We start from the raw sequence: 21,591 nt of genomic DNA, 5'->3' as shown, positions 1-21,591 counted from the left end.
TTGAGAGGGGAGGAGATTTAATTTGTTACAGGTGTCATCTTTCCTCCCAAACTTTAGTTACTTTACACAGACATCATAATGTCAGTTAAATAGTTAAGTGTTGGACATTTTGTATTTTTGACCCACTCAACTCTCTTCTTACACAGTCAGCAACAAAAACACAGTATACCGGGGAAAGACGCTCAGATTGTGCAAAGTCCAGTAATAAAAGTGGGGAAAGAAAATGTATCCATTGTTTTAAGTGGGTGAAGTATCCAGGACAATGCTTTGCACTAACCCACCTGATTCAACTGATCAAGGGCTTGGTGATTAGTTGATCAGATCATGTGACCCTTTTGTCATTGTTATTGATGTGACCTTTTGTGATTGGTTCCTTTACAGTTTCCCTATGCGGCCCCGCCTCCTCAGGAGCCAGTAAAGACGCTACGAAGCCTTATAAACATCCGTAAAGATACACTGAGGCTCGTACGGTGAGTATCTCACACACAATTTACTTCTAGTTTATATCCCCTTCATTATTATTTTACTTATGCTTACAGATGTAAGATCTTAATTGCATCACCCTTTTGTTGCTGAGAATTTTACCGCACAGCAGGAAATGCAAACTTGTAGTGTTTCTGAGGTTTAAAAAGGCTTCTAAAGTTTGTAATTTCCACTTTTAAATTGTCAGACTTGATTTTCTCAAAGGAAAATGTATCAACCCCTACCAAAAAGGTCCATTAATTATAATCCACATAATAATTCAGGATTCTTTCCCTCCTGTCTCAAACCGGCTCAAATTAAAATCCTACATCTGTAGTCTGTTTTATTGCACTAGTCCAACATCTTTATATTTGTATTTTTTTTTTATTTGTATTTTTTTTTTTAATCATTTTTTCTTTTTTTTTTGTTCTTTTTTAAAAAATGTTATCCCCTTTTCTCCCCAATTTTCGTGGTGTCCAATCGCTAGTAATTACTATCTTGTCTCATCGCTACAACTCCCGTACGGGCTCGTCGCCCCACGGACCTCCCGGTCGCGGCCGGCTGCGACAGAGCCTGGGCGCGAACCCAGAGACTCTGATGGCGTAGCTAGCACTGCGATGCAGTGCTCTAGACCACTGCGCCACCCGGGAGGCCCCTAGTCCAACATCTTAACTTCTCCCCCTAGAACCAAATAGCTGGCCGGAGGCTTTCACAAGCTTTGGTTGTGGGTTACTCCCTATACTGTTATTACATTATTGTAACGGTGTGTAGATGACGCTAGCTGTGTTTATGCATGCTGGCAGGTGTAGTGAGGACCTGAAACTGCCAGGGGAGGACGTGGCAGGGAAAAGCAAAGCCTGTTACAACATAGAGTTCACCTTCGACGCTGACACACAGGTGGCCATCACAATCTACTATCAAGCTATAGAGGAGTTCCACAACGGAGTGCCTATGTAAGTCTGTGTGTGTGTGTATGTGTGTGTGTGTGTGCATATTTATCTCTTCTAACTCTCTGCATCTCTCCTATAGCTACATTCCCCAGGACAGCTCTCTCCAGTCAGAGACGGTGCACTTTAAGAGAGGAGTCTGTCAGCAGTTCTGTCTGCCCTCCCACTCCATCAATCTGTCGGAGTGGGCCGATGAGGAGGTACGGTCTGTGTGTGTGTTTATGCATATTACTAACGAAGTATGTGTGTTTTCAGTGTATAACCTCTCTTTATCTCACCCTCTTTTCTCTCTTCCACCACCCCCTCTCTCTGTCTCGCTCTCTCTCTCTTCCTCCGCCCCCTCTCTCTCTCTTTCTCTCTCTCTCACTCTCACTCTCTCTCTCACTCTCTCTCTCTCTCCCGCTCTTTCTAGTTGCTGTTTGACATGGATAAGGATGTGTTTCCCATGGTCGTTCAAGCGACAGTAGACGAGGGGGAAGATCACATGGGTCACTCCCATGTACTCCTGGCCACCTTTGAGAAGGTAAGGAGCTTTAAGTCTGATGTGTTGTAGGATTGTAAGTAAAGTGTTACATTTACAACGTGTTGAAGTATGTTAACGTTTACTCATTAGGTATCTTAATGTTTGTCTGACATGTTTTGAAATGTTTGACTCTTAAAAGTATCACACTGGGCACAAACTGGTTGAATCAACGTTGTTTTCCACATTTCCACAACAACAAAATCTATATGATAACATTGAATCAAGGTGGAAAACTGATTTCAGTCATCAGCGTATGTTTGTCTTTTTTTCATCCAACTTTTAAGCTAAATCCAATGACATGCTTCAAACGTTTGTTGATTTCACGTTGAATTCACGTTAGTTGTCAACTCAATCAAATGTAAAGACTAGATGTTGAAATGCCGTCTGTGTCCAGTGGGATTGGATTGTTACAAGCGTCGGCTAAGTATCTACTGTTTGTTCCACAGCACATGGATGGGAGCTACTGTGTCAAACCTCTGAAACAGAAACAAGTGGTGAGTTTGTTTCCACCAAGTCCTTTTCCTCTCGCTCTCTTCTCTCTCTCTGTCTTCTCTCTATCGCTCTCTTGTCTCACTCTGTATTCTATCTTGCCCCCCTCTCTTTCCTGACTGGTATTGCCTCCTCCCTTCTCCTCCAAACCCTCTCTCCCCTGTCACCATCCTTCCTGGTATGTTTTATAGTGAAACCTTCTCTCTCTCATCCCCAACATGTTTCTTCTCCAGGTGGATGGGGTGAGTTACCTTCTTCAGGAGATCTACGGCATCGAGAACAAGTACAACAGCCAAGAATCAAAGGTACCAAGTTGAGAATTTGGTTGTTTAGGACATGGACTAGTGAACACCTGATTTAACTCATTGAGGGCATGATGATTAGTTGCCAAGTTGAATCAGGTGTTTTTTTTGTCCGGGGCTACAATAAAACTATGCACTGTTGGAGGACTGGTTCTACAGAGAGTCATTTTGAAAGTTTTGAACAAAAAGCATTGTGTTCAGTAGTCCATGCCCTAAACACACTGGGTTAGAGTATATGGACAGTGAATCTCATTTTTACTGTGTTTGACCAAGCTACCATACTGCTCTCTGAATGTAGTGATGTCTTGATTGATTGATTGATTGATTGATTGTGTTGTCCCCAGGTTGCGGATGATGAGATCAGTGATAACAGTGCGGAGTGTGTGGTGTGTCTGTCGGACGTCCGCGACACACTCATCCTGCCCTGCAGACACCTGTGTCTCTGTAATGCCTGCGCTGACACTCTCCGCTACCAGGCCAACTGCTGCCCCATATGCAGACTGCGTGAGTCTATAATGTCTATAATGCTACAAAAGACCTTTGTAAGCCATACGTTGGCATTTGTGAGCTTCATAGCAATACCTAATACATTCTCAGTTAAATCAAATCACATTTTATTTGTTACATGCACCGAATACAACAGGTGTAGACCTTACAGTGAAATGCTTACTTACAAACCCTTAACCAACAATGCAGTTTTAAGGAAAATAAGTGTTAAGTAAAAAATAACAAATAGTTAAAGAGCAGCATTAAGATAACAGTAGCAAGGCTATATACAGGGGGTACCGGTACAGAGTCAATGTGTGGGGGTACAGGTTAGTCGAGGTAATTGAGGCAATATGTAAATGTAGGTAGAGTTAAAGTGACTATACATAGATAATAACCAGAGAGTAGCAGCAGCGTAAACGAGGGGCGGTGGGGGACAATGCAAATAGTTTGATTAGCTGTTCAGGAGTCTTATGGCTTGGGGGTAAAAGCTGTGAAGAAGCCTTTTGAACCTAGACTCCGGTACCGCTTGGTGTGCGTGCGGTAGCAGGGAGAACAGTCTATGACTGGGGTGGCTGGAGTCTTTGGCAATTTCTTGGGCCTTCCTCTGACACCGCCTGGTATAGAGGTCCTGGATGGCAGGAAGCTTGGCTCCAGTGATGTACTGGGCCGTACGCACTACCCTCTGTAGTGCCTTGCGGTTGGAGGCCGAGCAGTTACCATACCAGGCAGTGATGCAACCAGTCAGGATGCTCTCGATGGTTCAGCTGTAGAACTTTTTGAGGATCTGAGGACCCATGCCAAATCTTTTCAATCTCCTGAGGGGGAATAGGCTTTGTCGTGCCCTCTTCATGACTGTTTGGACCATGAAAGTTTGTTGGTGATGTGGACACCAAGGAACTTGAAGCTCTCAACCTGCTCCATTACAGCCCCGTCGATGAGAATGGGGTTTGCTCGGTCCTCCTTTTCCTGTAGTGCACAATCATCTCCTTTGTCTTGATCACGTTGAGGGAAAGGTTGTTATCCTGGCACAACACAGCCAGGTCTCTGACCTCCTCCCTATAGGCTGTCTCATCGTTGTCGGTGATCAGGCCTACCACTGTTGTGTCGTCAGCAGACTTAATGATGGTCTTGGAGTTGTGACTGGCCATGCAGTCATGGGTGAACAAGGAGTACAGGAGGGGACTGAGCATGCACCCCTGAGGGGAACCCGTGTTGAGGATCAGCGTGGCAGATGTGTTGTTGCCTACCCTTACCACCTGGGGGTGGCCCATCAGGAAGTCCAGGATCCAGTTGCAGAGGGAGGTGTTTAGTCCCAGGGTCCTTAGCTTAGTGATGAGCTTTGAGGGCACTATGGTGTTGAACGCTGAGCTTTAGTCAATGAATAGCATTCTCTCATAGGTTTTCCTTTTGTCCAGGTGGGAAAGGGCAGTGTGGAGTGCAATAGAGATTGCATCATCTGTGGATCTGTTTGAGCGTTATGCAAATTGGAGTGGGTCTAGGGTTTCTGGGATAATGGTGTTGATGTGAGCCATGACTAGCCTTTCAAAGCACTTCATGGCAGACGTGAGTGCTACGGGTCGGTAGTCATTTAGGCAGGTTACCTTAGTGTTCTTGGGCACAGGGACTAATAGCCTAACTGTTACCCCATCTGCAGACCATGTGAGTCTATAATGCTGCATAAGACCTTCATAAGCCATACTCTGGTATGCATAAGACCACCACATCAATACTTAAAGACCCACCTCAGAGGAAGTTGCTGCACCTATTTCGAGTAATTCCCATCCTAGAGCTGAAATTCTCGTTTAGGTTCCACCTCGAAGACTGACACAGGCTGCTAATACATGTTCAGGAATTGGAGGGTGGAAAATGTTGTGGTGATTTTCAAGTGTAGCAGAGAAATAACAACCAATAAGGCATTGACTGTCAGCTGTCAGTGTAACTAGCTAGCATGCTAACCTTTGCTAGCTAATTGAAAGTTATGTGAGCACCATTTCAGTTAAGACGGGCACACTGTAAGTCAGGTGAAAATACTTATTTCAGAAAGAGACTAGCAGCCTCCCTGTCAAGAGGTCAGTCACAGCTAAACCCTGCCTATAGTTGTTGACATGTTGAGGGTTGACGTTTGTCTGACTCTTACTGTTTGATAATTCCATGAAACTGTGTCGGATTCCAGACGTCATTAGTGTTTGGACATGCACACGGATATGATCAAATAGCTATATTCTTTGTTCTCTCTGTTATCATTTTAGCAAGCTAGCTAGCTAGCTAAATATCAATGTTTGTTTTGCATGGTCCGGTGCCCCGGGTGGGTGGAGATTTCTCTTTAGGATCAATTGAATGGTCAAAAAGGAGCAAACCCTGCACACCCGGGGCCGTGGGCCCTGCAAAACCATTTATCTTAGGGCGACAAGGGGAGCGGGGTTCCAAAATGCAATCATATCATGCAATTTTACTATCGATAATATGGTCATATTTTTTTCATGTAGACTAGCTCAGTAATAAGTTACATTTGATAAAATATCCAATATGCATTATGATAATTTTCTGGTAAAAAAAGGGGAGGTGCAAAAACAGTTTCACCGCGACTCGCAAACTTTGTAGGTGTTTCTGATTAATAAACAATGCCATATTGGTGGGTGGTACCATTCAAATAAAACCCGGCACTGAAACAAAACTTAGGCAAAAAATTATTTATAGGTCATTTCATAGTAAAATAAATGTCATAGGCACGAATTTGCACAAAGTGTGCAGTTTTTGTCACTTTAAGCCCAAATATATCATACTTTGACTAAAACAATTACTTATTGACTTACATTGTTGTACAGCATCATGGGTAAGCTCTGGCCATCTTTCAACTCCGAAAAAATTGAATTCTACTGATGTGGGCGTTTAGTCATGTTATAATGCGTCCTTAGCGTTCCGGGCCCTGCTGCAGATCCGAGCCATGAGGAAGAAGCTGAGTCCTCTCTCTCCTGCCGGGTTTAACCCCGTTATCACCTCCCAGACCTCTGACTCAGAGGAACACTCGGTATGATATATACAAACACAGCTTTTGTTCTTAAATACAGCGTATAGCAACATGACATCTCATCTCCTTTTTTCGTTCCCCCCAGGCGTCGGACCACATCCCCCCAGGTTATGAGGCCGTGTCTCTCCTGGAGGCTCTGAACGGGCCCCTGAGCGTGTCTCCCTCGGCCCCCCCTCTGCAGGACCTCTCTGGGGGCCACGTCTCAGGGACACTGCCCCACTATAGCAGTGAGACCCACCCCGCCCCGGCACGCTCCATGTCCCCCCTGGACCACTCCAACTCCAGCCAGGGACTCAAACTGAAGAAGAGCGGCTCCAAGTGAGAGGAGCATACACTTGAAGACACAGGTTGTGTCCCAAATGACACAATTCCCTATATAATGCACTACTTTTGACCACTACCCTATTGGCCCTGGTCAAAAGTAGTGCACTACATGGGGAATAGGGTGCCATTTGGGATGCATATATCAAATCAAATCAAATCAAGTTTATTTTATATAGCCCTTCGTACATCAGCTAATATCTCGAAGTGCTGTACAGACACCCAGCCTAAAACCCCAAACAGCAAGCAATGCAGGTGTAGAAGCACGGTGGCTAGGAAAAACTCCCTAGAAAGGCCAAAACCTAGGAAGAAACCTAGAGAGGAACCAGGCTATGAGGGGTGGCCAGTCCTCTTCTGGCTGTGCCGGGTGGAGATTATAACAGAACTATGCCAAGATGTTCAAAATGTTCATAAGTGACAAGCATGGTCAAATAATAATCATGAATAATTTTCAGTTGGCTTTTCATAGCCGATCATCAAGAGTTGAAAATAGCAGGTCCGGGACAGGTGGCGGTTCCATAACCGCAGGCAGAACAGCTGAAACTGGAATAGCAGCAAGGCCAGGTGGACTGGGGACAGCAAGGAGCCATCACGCCCGGCAGCCCCGACGCACGGTCCCAGGGCTCAGGTCCTCCGAGAGAGAGAAAGAGAGAGAGAAGGAGAGAATTAGAGAGAGCCAAGATTTTCAAATAGTTCATAAATGACAAGCATGGTCAAATAATAATCAGGAATAAAAGTCAGTTGGCTTTTCATAGCCGATCATTAAGAATTGAAAACAGCAGGTCTGGGACAGGTAGGGGTTCCATAACCGCAGGCAGAACAGTTAACTGGAATAGCAGCAGGGCCAGGCGGACTGGGGACAGCAAGGAGTCATCATGCCCGGTAGTCCTGACGTATGGTCCTAGGGCTCCGGTCCTCCGAGAGAGAGAAAGAAAGAGAGAAGGAGAGAATTAGAGAGAGCCAAGATTTTCAAAATGTTCATAAATGACAAGCATGGTCAAATAATAATCAGGAATAAAAGTCAGTTGGCTTTTCATAGCCGATCATTAAGAGTTGAACAGGTAGGGGTTCCATAACAGCAGGCAGAACAGTTGAAACTGGAACAGCAGCAAGGCCAGGTGGACTGGGGACAGCAAGGAGTCATCATGCCCGGTTTGCCGTGACGTATGGTCCTAGGGCTCAGGTTCTCCGAGAGAGAGAAAGAAAGAGAGAACGAGAGAATTAGAGAGAGCATACTTAAATTCACACAGGACACTGGATAAGATAGGAGAAGTACTCCAGGTATAACCAACTGACCCTAGCCCCCGGACACATAAACTACTGCAGCATAAATACTGGAGGCTGAGACAGGAGGGGTCAGGAGACACTATATGCATACAAACATACTGTACATTTGAATAGGAATTAATTTCCTAGGACTTTTAAAGGTTTAGCTAATAGAATATCTTTCTTTCGGGACAAAGGTAGTGTTGTGAGTGTTTTGTTGTGGTGTTTATGATTCTGACTGCTACATTATGGGATGTGTCAGGTCTCTCTCCCAGAATTCTTCGGTGCTGCCCGAGGAGGAGGACGAGAAGTCAGAACGCAGTGAATCAGAAGTTCAGGCCTGCCGCCGGAAACAACAACCGGAGGTACACTGACACAGTGTGTGCGTGTGTGTTGGTGTCTGTTTGTCTCCGGTGTGTGTGTGTGTGTGGTTGACCTTACTCTGTCTGCTCCCTGTTCTAGAGTGGTGTAACTCCAGAGAGTGAGAACCTGACTCTATCTTCGTCTGGAGCCATCGACCAGTCCTCCTGTACTGGAACACCTTTCTCCTCCACCATCACCTCCCCTGAAGGTGGGCCTTCTGCTGGGGCTGGCTGGCAGGCGCTGCTAGAGGGTGGCCAGTGGGCAATAGAAAATGTGTCAAATTATAAAACATTGTTAATTGTCTCTTCTTCTCTCTGTTTCTCCCCCTCTCAGACCAAGTGAGCAGTAGCCTGGCCCAGTCAGTCATGTCCATGGCTTCGTCCCACAGCCATCACTCTCAGATCAGCACTGACACCCTGTCTTCCATGTCCGGTTCCTACCTGGCTGGGCCGGAGGGGGAGGTAGAGGGGGAGGAGGGGGGAGAAGCAGAGGGGGAGGAGAACCAGGATGCACCCATGGAGAGCCGGGGACCCTCACAGCAGGATGGGGAAGTGAGACGGGGGAGAGAAGGGAGAACAGGGGTGGAGAGAGTGAGGGAACACCTAGAGGAGTGGCTTGTCGAAATCTCTGACATAGAGAATAACCCCCCCCTCTTTCTTTCTCCCTCTTTTGTTGTCTCTTTCTCAGGAGCTACCCATGGAACCAAAAGAACAGAACTTCTCAGTCGCTGTGTCAGACGAGCAGGATTCAGAGGTGCATATATAGTAGGGTCGTTCCACGAAAAGTGCCTGTTTAGTAGGGTCGTTCCACGACGAGTGCATATGTAGTAGGGTCGTTCCACGAAGAGTGCATATATAGTAGGGTCATTCCAAAATATTGCATTTTAAAAGCCAGTTATATTAAATGAAGTGCCCTTTAATATAGGCCACATGGAGAATTCAATAAATCTGATTTTTAACATGAATAAAGGCTTGCTAAAGTGCCAAAATACAGGATTTTCACATGTCCCTCTGTCAACCCTGCGTCACTTCTAGGAAGATTTTAACCCACTTAATCCCCCCCCAAAAATGTATCACCATCATTGTAAAGCCTTAGTTTTTTTGTTGCTTTGACAAAGTCCTTTCTGAAGATGATTATTTATTTAATGTTAGTAGAGATTGTGGAGCAGAAGAGCCAAGCCTAGCCAGCACTGTTCCCTTAACGAGGGTGGGGCAGCCCTCTAATTGACTGCCTAAAGACTTAAAGGTGTGCAGCTCTGACTCTGTGGGGAGAGCATTCTGGAGAGCACACGTCACGTGAGGTATGGACAGGACCGATATGATTGGCAGCGCTTAAGCTTTTGGCTTGTCCTGTCGACTTTATGTTAAAGTCTGACCCTGTAGAGCTCTGCAAGAGCCAGGATGTCATTTTCATTTTCTTAATAAAAGCCACTTTGTTTGCACCGCGTTCCTGTCTCCTGTGCCTTTACCTTTGAGTTATTACCTATGCCTAACACCCTAGACAGTGTAAAACCCCTTGCACTGTCACAGTGATTCATTTACATCTGTCCCTAATTTTAAGGTCAACCCTGTTACGTGAACTGAACTCTCGTTTTAATATGGTGAAACTATTCCTTGTTCAATGTATCTTTAGATTATTTAAAATCGAATAGTTAAATCAGGTGAGCTGGTTCTACTCTTTTTGGCCATTTTCATATTTTTTTTGTGGTGGAAAACTGAGCGGGTCGAGCATAACATGTCAACCCTGTTACCCAGAGATAGACAGGCTAGAATATATATATATATATATATATATATATTTTGTGGGGGTGGGTGACTCTTCCATTTAATTGGCACTCCTGTTGCACACAACAAGCTTCCATTCCCCCTGTCACAAGGGAATTTATGGCTGATTTTAAGATGAAATCGTCAAACCTGTTACTTAATTTGGCACTTAACATGCTCTTTGTGACAGAATTTTTAAATGAGATGAAATCAAGTTTTTTTGGACCCAAGTTGCACTTCTCAAAAGGCACCGAATTGGTGGAATGTACCTAAACTATATGAATGGATATAGATACAAAACGTATAAAATATTCAATACAACATAAATCTAACTGTCTCTCTCCTTCTCACAGGGAAATGATGTCACAGAGGAAGACTGCCCCTCCCCTTCCCACGAGCAGGGTAACTATGTGACCTCTTATTGACCTCTCACCTCTGACTCCTCTGCTTTACCCACCTCACTATTTGGCCATGCTGGAAAGGACAGAAGTATGGGGCAGTCTAAAGCTCAGTCAAAACAGAAAATGTGTGTCAGTCTGTCTCTTGTGAAAACAGTGAACAACTTGTGAACATTTCTGAATTATAATATATACTGTGGAGACAGTTTCCTAACTTAAAGCCTCCTTACCCTTGCCTTACATTAAAAAATATATATAATAATAATCTCCAATACTCTCATCAATTCTGACGACATTGCCACTTGTCCTTTCTAACATGGCATTCTAGTGACTGACTACCCTGTTACAGCACCCTATACTTTGATCTACCATAGAAAGACCATTATTAGTGAGATAGCAGGGTGTTTTTAAGTAGTGCCATGCTAGATTCTCTCTACTGTAAATGAAAATGAGGGGCTAAAATACTGGCCATCGGTGAAATCATCACAAATCATGCGTTTGCACCTTTGCACTTGGCTCAGTTTGCTCTGTGTATGTGTGTGTGTGTGTGTGTGTCAGTCAGACCTGGTTCAAATACCTATTTTATGTGTATTTGAGTATTTTCTAATACTGTGACCAAAATAAATTAGCCTACTTCTATTGAAATGATTTTCAAACAATTTCCAATAAATAGTCTACTATTGGAAAGTATTTTCAAATACCTGGGTTAAATGGGAGTATATTTGAGTCAGTGTATTTTAAAATACTTTCCAAGTGTATTTCCAAATACATTCCAATATTCAACTACTTGTCTTTTCAAATAAAATATACAGTATTTAAATACTTACTTCCAAATGTCGTTGAAAGTACTTGAAATCCCCTAAATAGTATTTGTATCCAGGTCAGCTGTGTATGTGTGTGGGTTGTTAGCTTGCCAATGCTTGTGTGTTTGCCTGCTGTGCTCTGCATGCGCTGCTTAGATTCCACACCCTAATATGCAGTTGTATGTACAGTATATTTGCGTGAGTGTGAGCCTCTTTCTCTCTCTCTCTCGCTCTCTGTGTGTCTCTGTGTGTGTGTGTGTGTGGAGTCATACTCCATCTCCTCATCCTCCTCTCTTCCTCCTCCACTCCAAAGTGATAAATTGGGCTTCAATCTCTAACCCTGCCTCTCTGTGTCCCCAGAGTTTGAATGCGTGTGACCCCAGAGTTTGAATGCGTGTGACCCCAGAGTTTGAATGCGTGTGACCCCAGAGTTTGAATGCGTGTGACCCCAGAGTTTGAATGCGTGTGACCCCAGAGTTTGAATGCGTGTGACCCCAGAGTTTGAATGCGTGTGACCCCAGAGTTTAAATGCGTGTGACCCCAGAGTTTGAATGCGTGTGACCCCAGAGTTTGAATGCGTGTGACCCCAGAGTTTGAATGCGTGTGTGTGTGTAATTTATGAATGTGTGTTTAAATGCTTGTATGTCTGCATGTTTGTGTATCTTGTGTGTATGTTTGTGACATCTTAATCACCATGCATGTTCTGACTAGTATACAACTTCTTAATATTTATTTTTTCTCCAGTCGTAGTCGGTTTGCATGTGTGTGTGTGCGTGCGTATGCGTGTGTACACATTTTACTATAATTGTGTGTGTGCGTGTGTACATGTTTTATTATACTTGTGAGTCCCAGAAGTCCTCACAAGAATACTAAACCAACTAAAATTCAGAGAAGTGAGGATATTTTGCCGGTCCTCACTTGTAAAAAGGCTATTTTAGGCTTAGAGGTTAGGTTTAAGGTTAGAGAAAATAAGATTTTGAATGGGAATCAATTGTTGGTCACCAAAAAGTCCTCACAAGTATAGTAAGATGTATGTGTGTGTTAATATGGAGTGGTGCTATTGGCTGTGTGCATTAAATAAACAATAACAAACAATTAATAAATGAGTTAATAAGGAAACCAAAGGAATCCTGTCTCTATATATGTTCATGTGCGTATGATATATGTTTGCATGTATCTGTCCCTGCTGCACCGTGTGCCAGCTTCCATGTGCATCCTCTGAGCCTGCTGAGCCACATGCTACTCATCACCATCACATGATCTCACCCATGCCCTCCTTTACACACACACACACACACACACACACACACACACACACACACACACACACACACACACACACACACACACACACACACAAAACTAGCTACACTCCTGGCCCCGTCCCCTGCTGTGCCTGGCTGCTGTTGTTTGACCTTTGCCCTCGCTTGCAGGTGGGCGGAGCAGGTGTCCAGAGTTGGCCAATAACAATCAGGGCGTCGCCCTCTGCGACACGCACTGTTTGGGGGGGCTGGACAATGAGCAGGTTCCCGACTGCCGATTCGCCGGTGAGTGGCAACCTACCGAACATGGACCAATCAGAGCTGAGACTGGGGCGAATGGGGAGAGAAAGGGGTGTCAGTGTAAGGAAATAAGAAGTGAGCGAGGGATCCTGGACGAGAGGAAAAACAGTGGACCAGAAGTCAGGGTAGAGTGAGGAGAAGAAGATTGAGAGGGTGGAGAGGGCAGGAAGTGGCAGACACAGGTCTACAGAGCTTTAAGTCAAAGCTGAGGCTCCGATGTATCTAGCCAAGATTTGTTTAGTATAAACATTTGCCCTTCAAATGTCTGTCTACTACTGTTGTTTCATCTCAAAGGGCTCAGTAAACAGGTGCAGGAAGGGAATGAATGAGCCAGACTAAATCAGGCTGTAATTGGCGTCAGCAGTGGGATCCATCCATACCGAACACTGACAGCATGTCTTTCTCAGCAGTTAGAACAGGAGGCTTCCTTCTCATCATCCACCCTTCTTTCACTTGTGGTTGTCGTCTGTTGTTGTTTTTCTCTATAGCGGTAGTTGTGCAATCTCTTCCTACTCTCCCCCCAGTAAAAAAAACTCCTGTGTGCGTGTCTTTATGTTTGTGAGTGTGTCTGATTGTGGATATGTGAGAGTGTGTGTGTCTTTGCATATAACTGTGTGTGTTTGACCATGTTTTATTTGTTTGTGTGTGTGTGAGCTTTTGTGGTGTTCTATTTGTCCGTGTTCTGTTTGTCCGTGAGTGTGTGTGTGTGAGAGAGAGGGGGGGGTGTGAGTGTGTGTGTGTGTGTGTGTGAGTGAGAGAGAGGGGGGGTGTGTGGGTGAGTGTGTGTGGGTGTTCTATCCGGTTCATCCCAGAGCTCCAAGTTCATGTTCAGTGTCTGCCAGTTCCGAGCCGCTTTGCTAATCGTCTGCGACTCATCCCTCCCTCCATCCAACTCTCCCTCTCCTCTGCTTCTCCCTTGCTTGCTAGATGTGCCCCTCTGTTGTGCTGACCAGAAGCAGGTTACAGTGAGGGAGGGGTGAAAGGCTTTGCTTCTCAAGAGATAATCCCAGTACACAGCAGTGTGTCAAGATCCAGGTGCTGCTTTTGACAAGAACAACAAGTATCCAAAACCAGTGAAAAAAACGTTGCTTTAACTTTATCTCTGTAGCGCTCTAACATGGGCGATGTTTCTGCGGCCACCAACTCTCAAACTATTAGTCCCTGTTTTCTGGCCTTTTTGTTACAAAGCTCAAGCCACAGAGTGAACGCAAAGATTTAGACATCTGGCTACTTGAGCACAGTCCCTATTTTAATAATTAAACGAAGCCTTAGCTCCTCCCATTCCTGTAACTCCCAACTTATTGACCTCTGACCCCAGTCCCTCGCTCTCCCTTGGTCGCCCTTGTACCCACCCACCCCCTCACCCCTTCTCTTTGTGGTATTTGAATTCTCTGTGCCGTAAATGTGTTCTATTCTCTGTTTCTCTCCTTTATCCATCATTTCATATTTTCCGTCTCCTCTTCGATGTCCCTCTCTCTCTCTCTCTCTCTCTCTCTCTCTCTCTCTCTCTCTCTCTCTCTCTCTCTCTCTCTCTCTCTCTCTCTCTCTCTCTCTCTCTCTCTCTCCTCCCTTTTGGATGGACAGATGCGGATTCGTGCCCTGTGCACATTGAGGAATAGGTATGGCTATAGCTGTGGCTAGCTGGTAGGTCAGAGGATATTCACTAAACTAAAACCACAGGCTCACGCTATTGACACTGTAGACTGCTCTACCTAATTATAATTACTGTTGTTAAATACCCACTACCTGGTAAATAACCACTTGTTAAATAACCACTACCTGGTAAATAACCACTACCTGGTAAATACCCACTACCTGTTAAATACCCACTACCTGGTAAATAACCACTACCTGTTAAATACCCACTACCTGGTAAACACCCATTGGTTAAATAACCACTACCGGTAAAAAAAACACTACCTGTTAAATATCCACTACCTGGCAAATAACTACTTGTTAAATACTACTTGGTAAATAACCACTACCTGGTAAATACCCACTACCTGGTAAATAGCCACTACCTGGCTACCTGGTAAATAACCACTACCTGGTAAATACCCACTACCTGGTAAATAACCCCCACCTGGCTACCTGGTACATAACCACTACCTGGTAAATAACCACTTGTTAAATAACCACTACCTGGCTACCTGGTAAATAACCATTACCTGGCTACCTGGTAAATAACCATTACCTAATAAATAACCACTACCTGGCTACCTGGTAAATAACCACTACCTGGTAAATAACCACTACCTGTTAAATACCCACTACCTGGTAAATACCCATTTGTTAAATAACCACTACCGATAAAAAAAACACTACCTGTTAAATATCCACTACCTGGCAAATAACTACTTGTTAAATACTACTTGGTAAATAACCACTAGCTGGTAAATAGCCACTACCTGGTAAATACCCACTTGTTAAATAACCACTACCGGTAAAAAAAAACACTACCTGTTAAATATCCACTACCTGGCAAATAACTACTTGTTAAATACTACTTGGTAAATAACCACTACCTGGTGAATAACTGCTAACTGGTAAATAGCCACTACCTGGTAAATAACCACTTGTTAAATAACCACTGCCTGGTAAATAACCCCAACCTGGCTACCTGGTAAATAACCCCCACCTGGCTACCTGGTACATAACCACTACCTGGTACATAACCACTACCTGGTAAATAACCGCTACCTGGTAAATAACCACTACCTGGCTACCTGGTAAATAACCACTACCTGGAAAAGAACCACTACCTGGTAAATAACCGCTACCTGGTAAATAACCACTACCTGGCTACCTGGTAAATAACCACTACCTGGAAAAGAACCACTACCTGGTAAATAACCACGAATCCCCGAGCCAGTAAATACCCACTAACCACTACCTGGTAAATAACCGCTTCCTGGTAAATAACCACTAACTAACCACTACCTGGTAAATAACCATTAACTAACCACTAACTGGCTACCTGGTAAATAACCACTACCTTGCTACCTGGTAAATGACCACTAACTAACCACTACCTGGTAAATAACCACTTGTTAAATAACCACTACCTGGTAAATAACCACTACCTGGTAAATAACCGCTACCTGGTAAATAACCGCTACCTGGTAAATAACCACTACCTGGTAAATAACCACTACCTGGTAAATAACCACTACCTGGTAAATAACCGCTACCTGGTAAATAACCACTACCTGGCTACCTGGTACATAACCACTACCTGGTAAATAACCACTACCTGGAAAATAACCGCTACCTGGTAAATAACCACTACCTGGCTACCTGGTAAATAACCACTACCTGGAAAAGAACCACTACCTGGTAAATAACCACGAATCCCCGAGCCAGTAAATACCCACTAACCACTACCTGGTAAATAACCGCTTCCTGGTAAATAACCACTAACTAACCACTACCTGGTAAATAACCATTAACTAACCACTAACTGGCTACCTGGTAAATAACCACTACCTTGCTACCTGGTAAATGACCACTAACTAACCACTACCTGGTAAATAACCACTTGTTAAATAACCACTACCTGGTAAATAACCACCACCTGGTAAATAACCACTACCTGGTAAATAACCACTACCTGGCTACCTGGTAAATAACCACTACCTGGCTACCTGGTAAATAACCATTACCTGGCTACCTGGTAAATAACCATTACCTGGCTACCTGGTAAATAACCATTACCTGGTAAATAACCACTACCTGGTAAATAACCACTACCTTGCTACCTGGTAAATAACCACTTGTTAAATAACCACTACCTGGTAAATAACCATTACCTGGCAAATAACTTCTACCTGGTAAATAACCATTACCTGGCAAATAACTTCTACCTGGTAAATAACCGCTACCTGGTAAATAACCACTACCTGGCAAATAACTTCTACCTGGCAAATAACTTCTACCTGGTAAATAACCGCTACCTGGTAAATAACCACTACCTGGCAAATAACCATTACCTGGTAAATAACCATTACCTGGCAAATAACTTCTACCTGGTAAATAACCGCTACCTGGTAAATAACTTCTACCTGGTAAATAACCATTACCTGGCAAATAACTTCTACCTGGTAAATAACCACTACCTGGTAAATAACCACTACCTGGCAAATAACTTCTACCTGGCAAATAACTTCTACCTGGCAAATAACTTCTACCTGGTAAATAACCACTACTTGTTAAATAACCACTACCTGGTAAATAACCATTACCTGGCAAATAACTTCTACCTGGCAAATAACTTCTACCTGGTAAATAACCGCTACCTGGTAAATAACCGCTACCTGGTAAATAACCACTACCTGGCAAATAACTTCTACCTGGTAAATAACCACTACCTTGCTACCTGGTAAATAACCACTACCTGGTAAATAACCACTTGTTAAATAACCACTACCTGGTAAATAACCATTACCTGGCAAATAACTTCTACCTGGTAAATAACCATTACCTGGCAAAGAACTTCTACCTGGTAAATAACCGCTACCTGGTAAATAACCACTACCTGGCAAATAACTTCTACCTGGTAAATAACCGCTACCTGGTAAATAACCACTACCTGGTAAATAACCACTACCTGGCAAATAACTTCTACCTGGCAAATAACTTCTACCTGGCAAATAACCGCTACCTGGTAAATAACCACTACCTGGTAAATAACCACTACCTGGCAAATAACCATTACCTGGCAAATAACTTCTACCTGGTAAATAACCACTACCTGGTAAATAACCACTACCTGGCAAATAACTTCTACCTGGTAAATAACCATTACCTGGTAAATAACTTCTACCTGGTAAATAACCATTACCTGGCAAATAACTTCTACCTGTAAATAACCACTACCTGGTAAATAACCACTACCTGGCAAATAACCTCTACCTGGTAAATAACCATTACCTGGCAAATAACTTCTACCTGGTAAATAACCGCTACCTGGTAAATAACCGCTACCTGGTAAATAACCGCTACCTGGTAAATAACCGCTACCTGGTAAATAACCGCTACCTGGCAAATAACTTCTACCTGGTAAATAACCATTACCTGGTAAATAACTTCTACCTGGCAAATAACTTCTACCTGGCAAATAACTGCTACCTGGTAAATAACTGCTACCTGGTAAATAACCGCTACCTGGTAAATAACCACTACCTGGCAAATAACTTCTACCTGGCAAATAACTTCTACCTGGTAAATAACTTCTACCTGGTAAATAACCACTACCTGGTAAATAACTTCTACCTGGTAAATAACCACTACCTGGTAAATAACTTCTACCTGGTAAATAACCATTACCTGGCAAATAACTTCTACCTGGTAAATAACCACTACCTGGTAAATAACCACTACCTGGCAAATAACCTCTACCTGGTAAATAACCATTACCTGGCAAATAACTTCTACCTGGTAAATAACCGCTACCTGGTAAATAACCGCTACCTGGTAAATAACCGCTACCTGGTAAATAACCGCTACCTGGCAAATAACCACATTTTAAATAACCACTACCTGGTAAATAACTTCTACCTGGCAAATAACTTCTACCTGGCAAATAACTTCTACCTGGCAAATAACCACATTTTAAATAACCACTACCTGGCAAATAACTTCTACCTGGCAAATAACTTCTACCTGGCAAATAACTTCTACCTGGCAAATAACCGCTACCTGGTAAATAACCGCTACCTGGTAAATAACCACTACCTGGTAAATAACCACTACCTGGTAAATAACCACTACCTGGTAAATACCCACTACCTGGTAATTAACCGCTACCTGGTAAATAACCGCTACCTGGCAAATAACCACATTTTAAATAACCACTACCTGGTAAATAACTGCTAAATAACCATAGTGTGATCTAGATCAGTGATGTCTTACCTTTCTCCTGGAGAGCCAAACGGTGTTCAGAGTTTATATTAGTTTCAGCCCAGCACTCAATCATCCATCATTGACTAATCCTCAAGAAAACCTTGATTAGTTGAATCAGGTGCTGTAAGTGCTGGGCTGGTACAAAACCCTGCATATAGCTACCGTAACTCTCCTGTTTTTCAGAGACGAATCCCAACTTGAGAAACACATCTGGTAAAAGTGTTTTGTGCACATTTCTGAAGTTGGGATCGGTCCCTTATTGAATGTGCATGTGGCCCAGTAGGCCTGACTTTAACTCCCCATTGCAATGACCAGGTAGGTAGCCTAGAGGTTAAGCGTGTTGGGCCAGTAACTGAAAGGTCGCTGGTTCGAATCCCCGAGCCAGCAAGGTGGAAAAATCTGCAGTTCTGCCCTTCAGCAAGACAGTTAACCCCCAGCAACAACTGGTCGCCGATGATGTCGATTAAGGGAGCCCCCCACATCTCTCTGACTCAGAGGGGTTGGGTTTAATGCGGAGGACACATTTTGGTTGAATGCATGCACAACTGACAGGGTATCCCCTTTTACCCCTTTCCCTCCAGTTAGACTGGTCCGCCACAGACTTTAGACACTACCATTATCAGCCACTAGATGGCGATAGAATAGAACAGTCCTCAACATGTTGTTTTTCTTTTACATCCTTTGTTCTCTCGCTCTCTCTCTCTCGCTCTCTCTCTCAGGTCTGATGTATCTGGGAGGCTATAGGCCAGTGTTGGAGCCTCTCCCCCACCACACCTCAACCAGTAATATCAACCTGGAGGAGCAGGGGGCGGAGACTATGGATGGCCAGAGTCCCAAACAAACACCTCACACACCACGCCGCGGACCACTCATAGTGTAACATGCACACACCCGTCCAATTCCGACCTCAGCGTCATAACAGCACAGACTGATATTTTAGCCATTTTACACAACCTCATGATTACGCATTAGACCTCGGCCTTCCTTCCTGCATCTCCTCACCTAATCAACCAACGCCCATGTCCTGAGGCAGTATCCTCACTCAACTGTCCTGCCCCTCTCCTCACTCAACCGTCCTGCACCTCTCCTCACTCAACCGTCCTGCACCTCTCCTCACTCAACCGTCCTGCACCTCTCCTCACTCAACCGTCCTGCACCTCTCCTCACTCAACCGTCCTGCACCTCTCCTCACTCAACTGTCCTGCACCTCTCCTCACTCAACCGTCCTGCACCTCTCCTTGCTCTGGACAATAGATGAGAAGCATCTATCTCAGTTGCTAAATCTAAATCTAACAAGGAAATGTTGAAGAGGATTTAACCTATCCACAGTCCAAAAAGGAGACTGCTAGAGTTAGACCATTCTCCCCCTCAATGTGTCATAATGGCTTTCTTGTGTTTCGTGTCATTGGTAGACCTTTGGGACTCCTCCCCTTGCCTCTACCAACCAACCAATCAGGGGTTCGTGTGATCTGCAATCTAATTAATATTCATGTATTTCTGTTTGACCTTCTAACGAGTGGTCGAACACTATAAAAACAACAGTTAGCTTCACTAGACTACCAAACTGGATTGTACTGGACTGGACTCGCCAACTCCGGTCCATGAACCAGTAGACTCTGGCCCTGGTTTTGCATGCAGCTCTTTTATGTCTCCAATCAGCCCTACTGTACTCAACTGTGATCTATCCTGAATGGGACTTGCCTCGTTAGCTAAGAAACTGGACTTGCTGTACATGGTGGTGAATGGAGGATTTGATCCAAAATGGCGGTGGTGGATAGATACTGAACTGTAAAGAAAACAGAGTGGAGTCCCTGAGAATGTACGATGCCGATGGAGGATGTGTAACACTCAGAGGAGAATGTAACGTAATGATTTGTTTTGGGGTTATTAACTGTAGAAGAATGACCTCTGAACTTTGAACTACCACCTGTGTCCCTTGCACACCTTTCCTAACACACACACAGTCATACACACCAGATTATCTCAGTCTGACTGGTGTAAAGAGCTTTACCACAAAGACACTAAAGCAATACAGAACCTGTACCTGTAAACAAGTAACACACATCACCCAACAAAAACACCTGTGCTGTTCGATAGACAAACCTGAACCCTCTCATTTTGTGAAAACCTTTAGTTTGTTTAATTTTCTATTATATTGTTTTTAGTGTATGCTCTACTGTTAATGTCGTCACATGTTCTGTGTTTTATTTGTTTAAACAAAAATGTGTTGCTCATTCCGTGGATGATATGTGAAATTAATAATTGTATTTGAGAAGAAAAAAAAACACGACATAAAAAAAAGGGATGATGACACCAACATGGAATGCACTTCTTGCTGTTACCTAGGCAACACACTTTGCGGTGCATGAGGCGATTGTAGAGTAAAGCATGGTAGTCTAGGTCAGTCTCCACCCCTGTAGAGTACCTGCAGTGGTATGCTCCACAGATCCACACACCCCTAAAGAGTACCCATAGTGGTACACCCCTCTGACCTTTCTGTATTGTCATATTGTCTCCAAACGACACCCTATTCCCTATATAGTGCACTACTTTGACCAGATCCCAATTCCCTGTATTGTGCACTACATTTGACCAGAGCCTTATTCCCTTTTAAGTGAAGGTAGTGAGCCATATGGGGGAATAGGGTGCCATTTGAGATTCATAAATAGTCTATAAGATACACTACAGATGCTCTCTTCCTTATCCTCAACTACAGGCTGGCTACAGCTCTGTTAGCTAGTGTTCACACATCGTCAGCTCATACACCCATACCTGTATCCCTCTCACCTACAGTATACTGGACCATGGGTCACTTTTGTAGAATGCTGATTGAAAATGTCAACTGCAAGAAAAAAAATAAAGTTTTTCGAACTAAAGTCTTTTACCTTTTCTTATTTACATCCAGTGAATGAGACAACTTATTTCGTCGTGGTTCCGGTGCTTTTTTCGATTTAAAAGCTGCTTTCAAACACCG

At 43.9% G+C, this 21,591-nt stretch overlaps 1 protein-coding gene and 1 long non-coding RNA gene across 8 annotated transcripts in view; one reads left to right on the top strand and one right to left on the bottom strand.

Annotated features, from left to right (window-relative positions):
• LOC139580433 (E3 ubiquitin ligase RNF157-like) overlaps window positions 1–21,493 on the top strand; it is a 33,946-nt gene extending 12,453 nt beyond the window's left edge. Inside the window, exons 3-19 of one of the 7 annotated variants that reach the window (XM_071409100.1) lie at window positions 382–470; window positions 1,266–1,415; window positions 1,492–1,609; window positions 1,822–1,932; window positions 2,379–2,426; window positions 2,655–2,726; window positions 3,068–3,227; window positions 6,128–6,240; window positions 6,326–6,558; window positions 8,090–8,192; window positions 8,290–8,398; window positions 8,524–8,741; window positions 8,878–8,943; window positions 10,307–10,355; window positions 12,588–12,701; window positions 14,301–14,335; window positions 19,337–19,469. In XM_071409100.1, coding sequence (XP_071265201.1) covers window positions 382–470; window positions 1,266–1,415; window positions 1,492–1,609; window positions 1,822–1,932; window positions 2,379–2,426; window positions 2,655–2,726; window positions 3,068–3,227; window positions 6,128–6,240; window positions 6,326–6,558; window positions 8,090–8,192; window positions 8,290–8,398; window positions 8,524–8,741; window positions 8,878–8,943; window positions 10,307–10,355; window positions 12,588–12,701; window positions 14,301–14,335 — 1,788 coding nt within the window. In that variant the 3' untranslated portion in view covers window positions 19,337–19,469. Of the gene's footprint in view, window positions 1–381; window positions 471–1,265; window positions 1,416–1,491; window positions 1,610–1,821; window positions 1,933–2,378; window positions 2,427–2,654; window positions 2,727–3,067; window positions 3,228–6,127; window positions 6,241–6,325; window positions 6,559–8,089; window positions 8,193–8,289; window positions 8,399–8,523; window positions 8,742–8,877; window positions 8,944–10,306; window positions 10,356–12,587; window positions 12,702–14,300; window positions 14,361–19,336 lie in introns of all 7 variants that reach the window. The other 6 variants (XM_071409101.1, XM_071409098.1, XM_071409097.1 and 3 more) reach the window with 6 other exon arrangements.
• Window positions 6,554–21,591, bottom strand: part of LOC139580438 (uncharacterized) — a 21,428-nt gene continuing 6,390 nt past the window's right edge. The window contains exons 2-3 of the long non-coding RNA XR_011676038.1: window positions 8,269–8,433; window positions 6,554–7,747 (exon numbers count right to left, since the gene is read on the bottom strand). This is a non-coding gene — a long non-coding RNA (uncharacterized lncRNA). The remainder of the gene's footprint in view (window positions 7,748–8,268; window positions 8,434–21,591) is intronic.

The sequence above is a fragment of the Salvelinus alpinus genome, chromosome 7 (genome assembly GCF_045679555.1).
Source record: "Salvelinus alpinus chromosome 7, SLU_Salpinus.1, whole genome shotgun sequence".
Lineage (NCBI taxonomy): Eukaryota > Metazoa > Chordata > Actinopteri > Salmoniformes > Salmonidae > Salvelinus > Salvelinus alpinus.
This window is presented reverse-complemented; position numbering and strand designations above follow the sequence as displayed.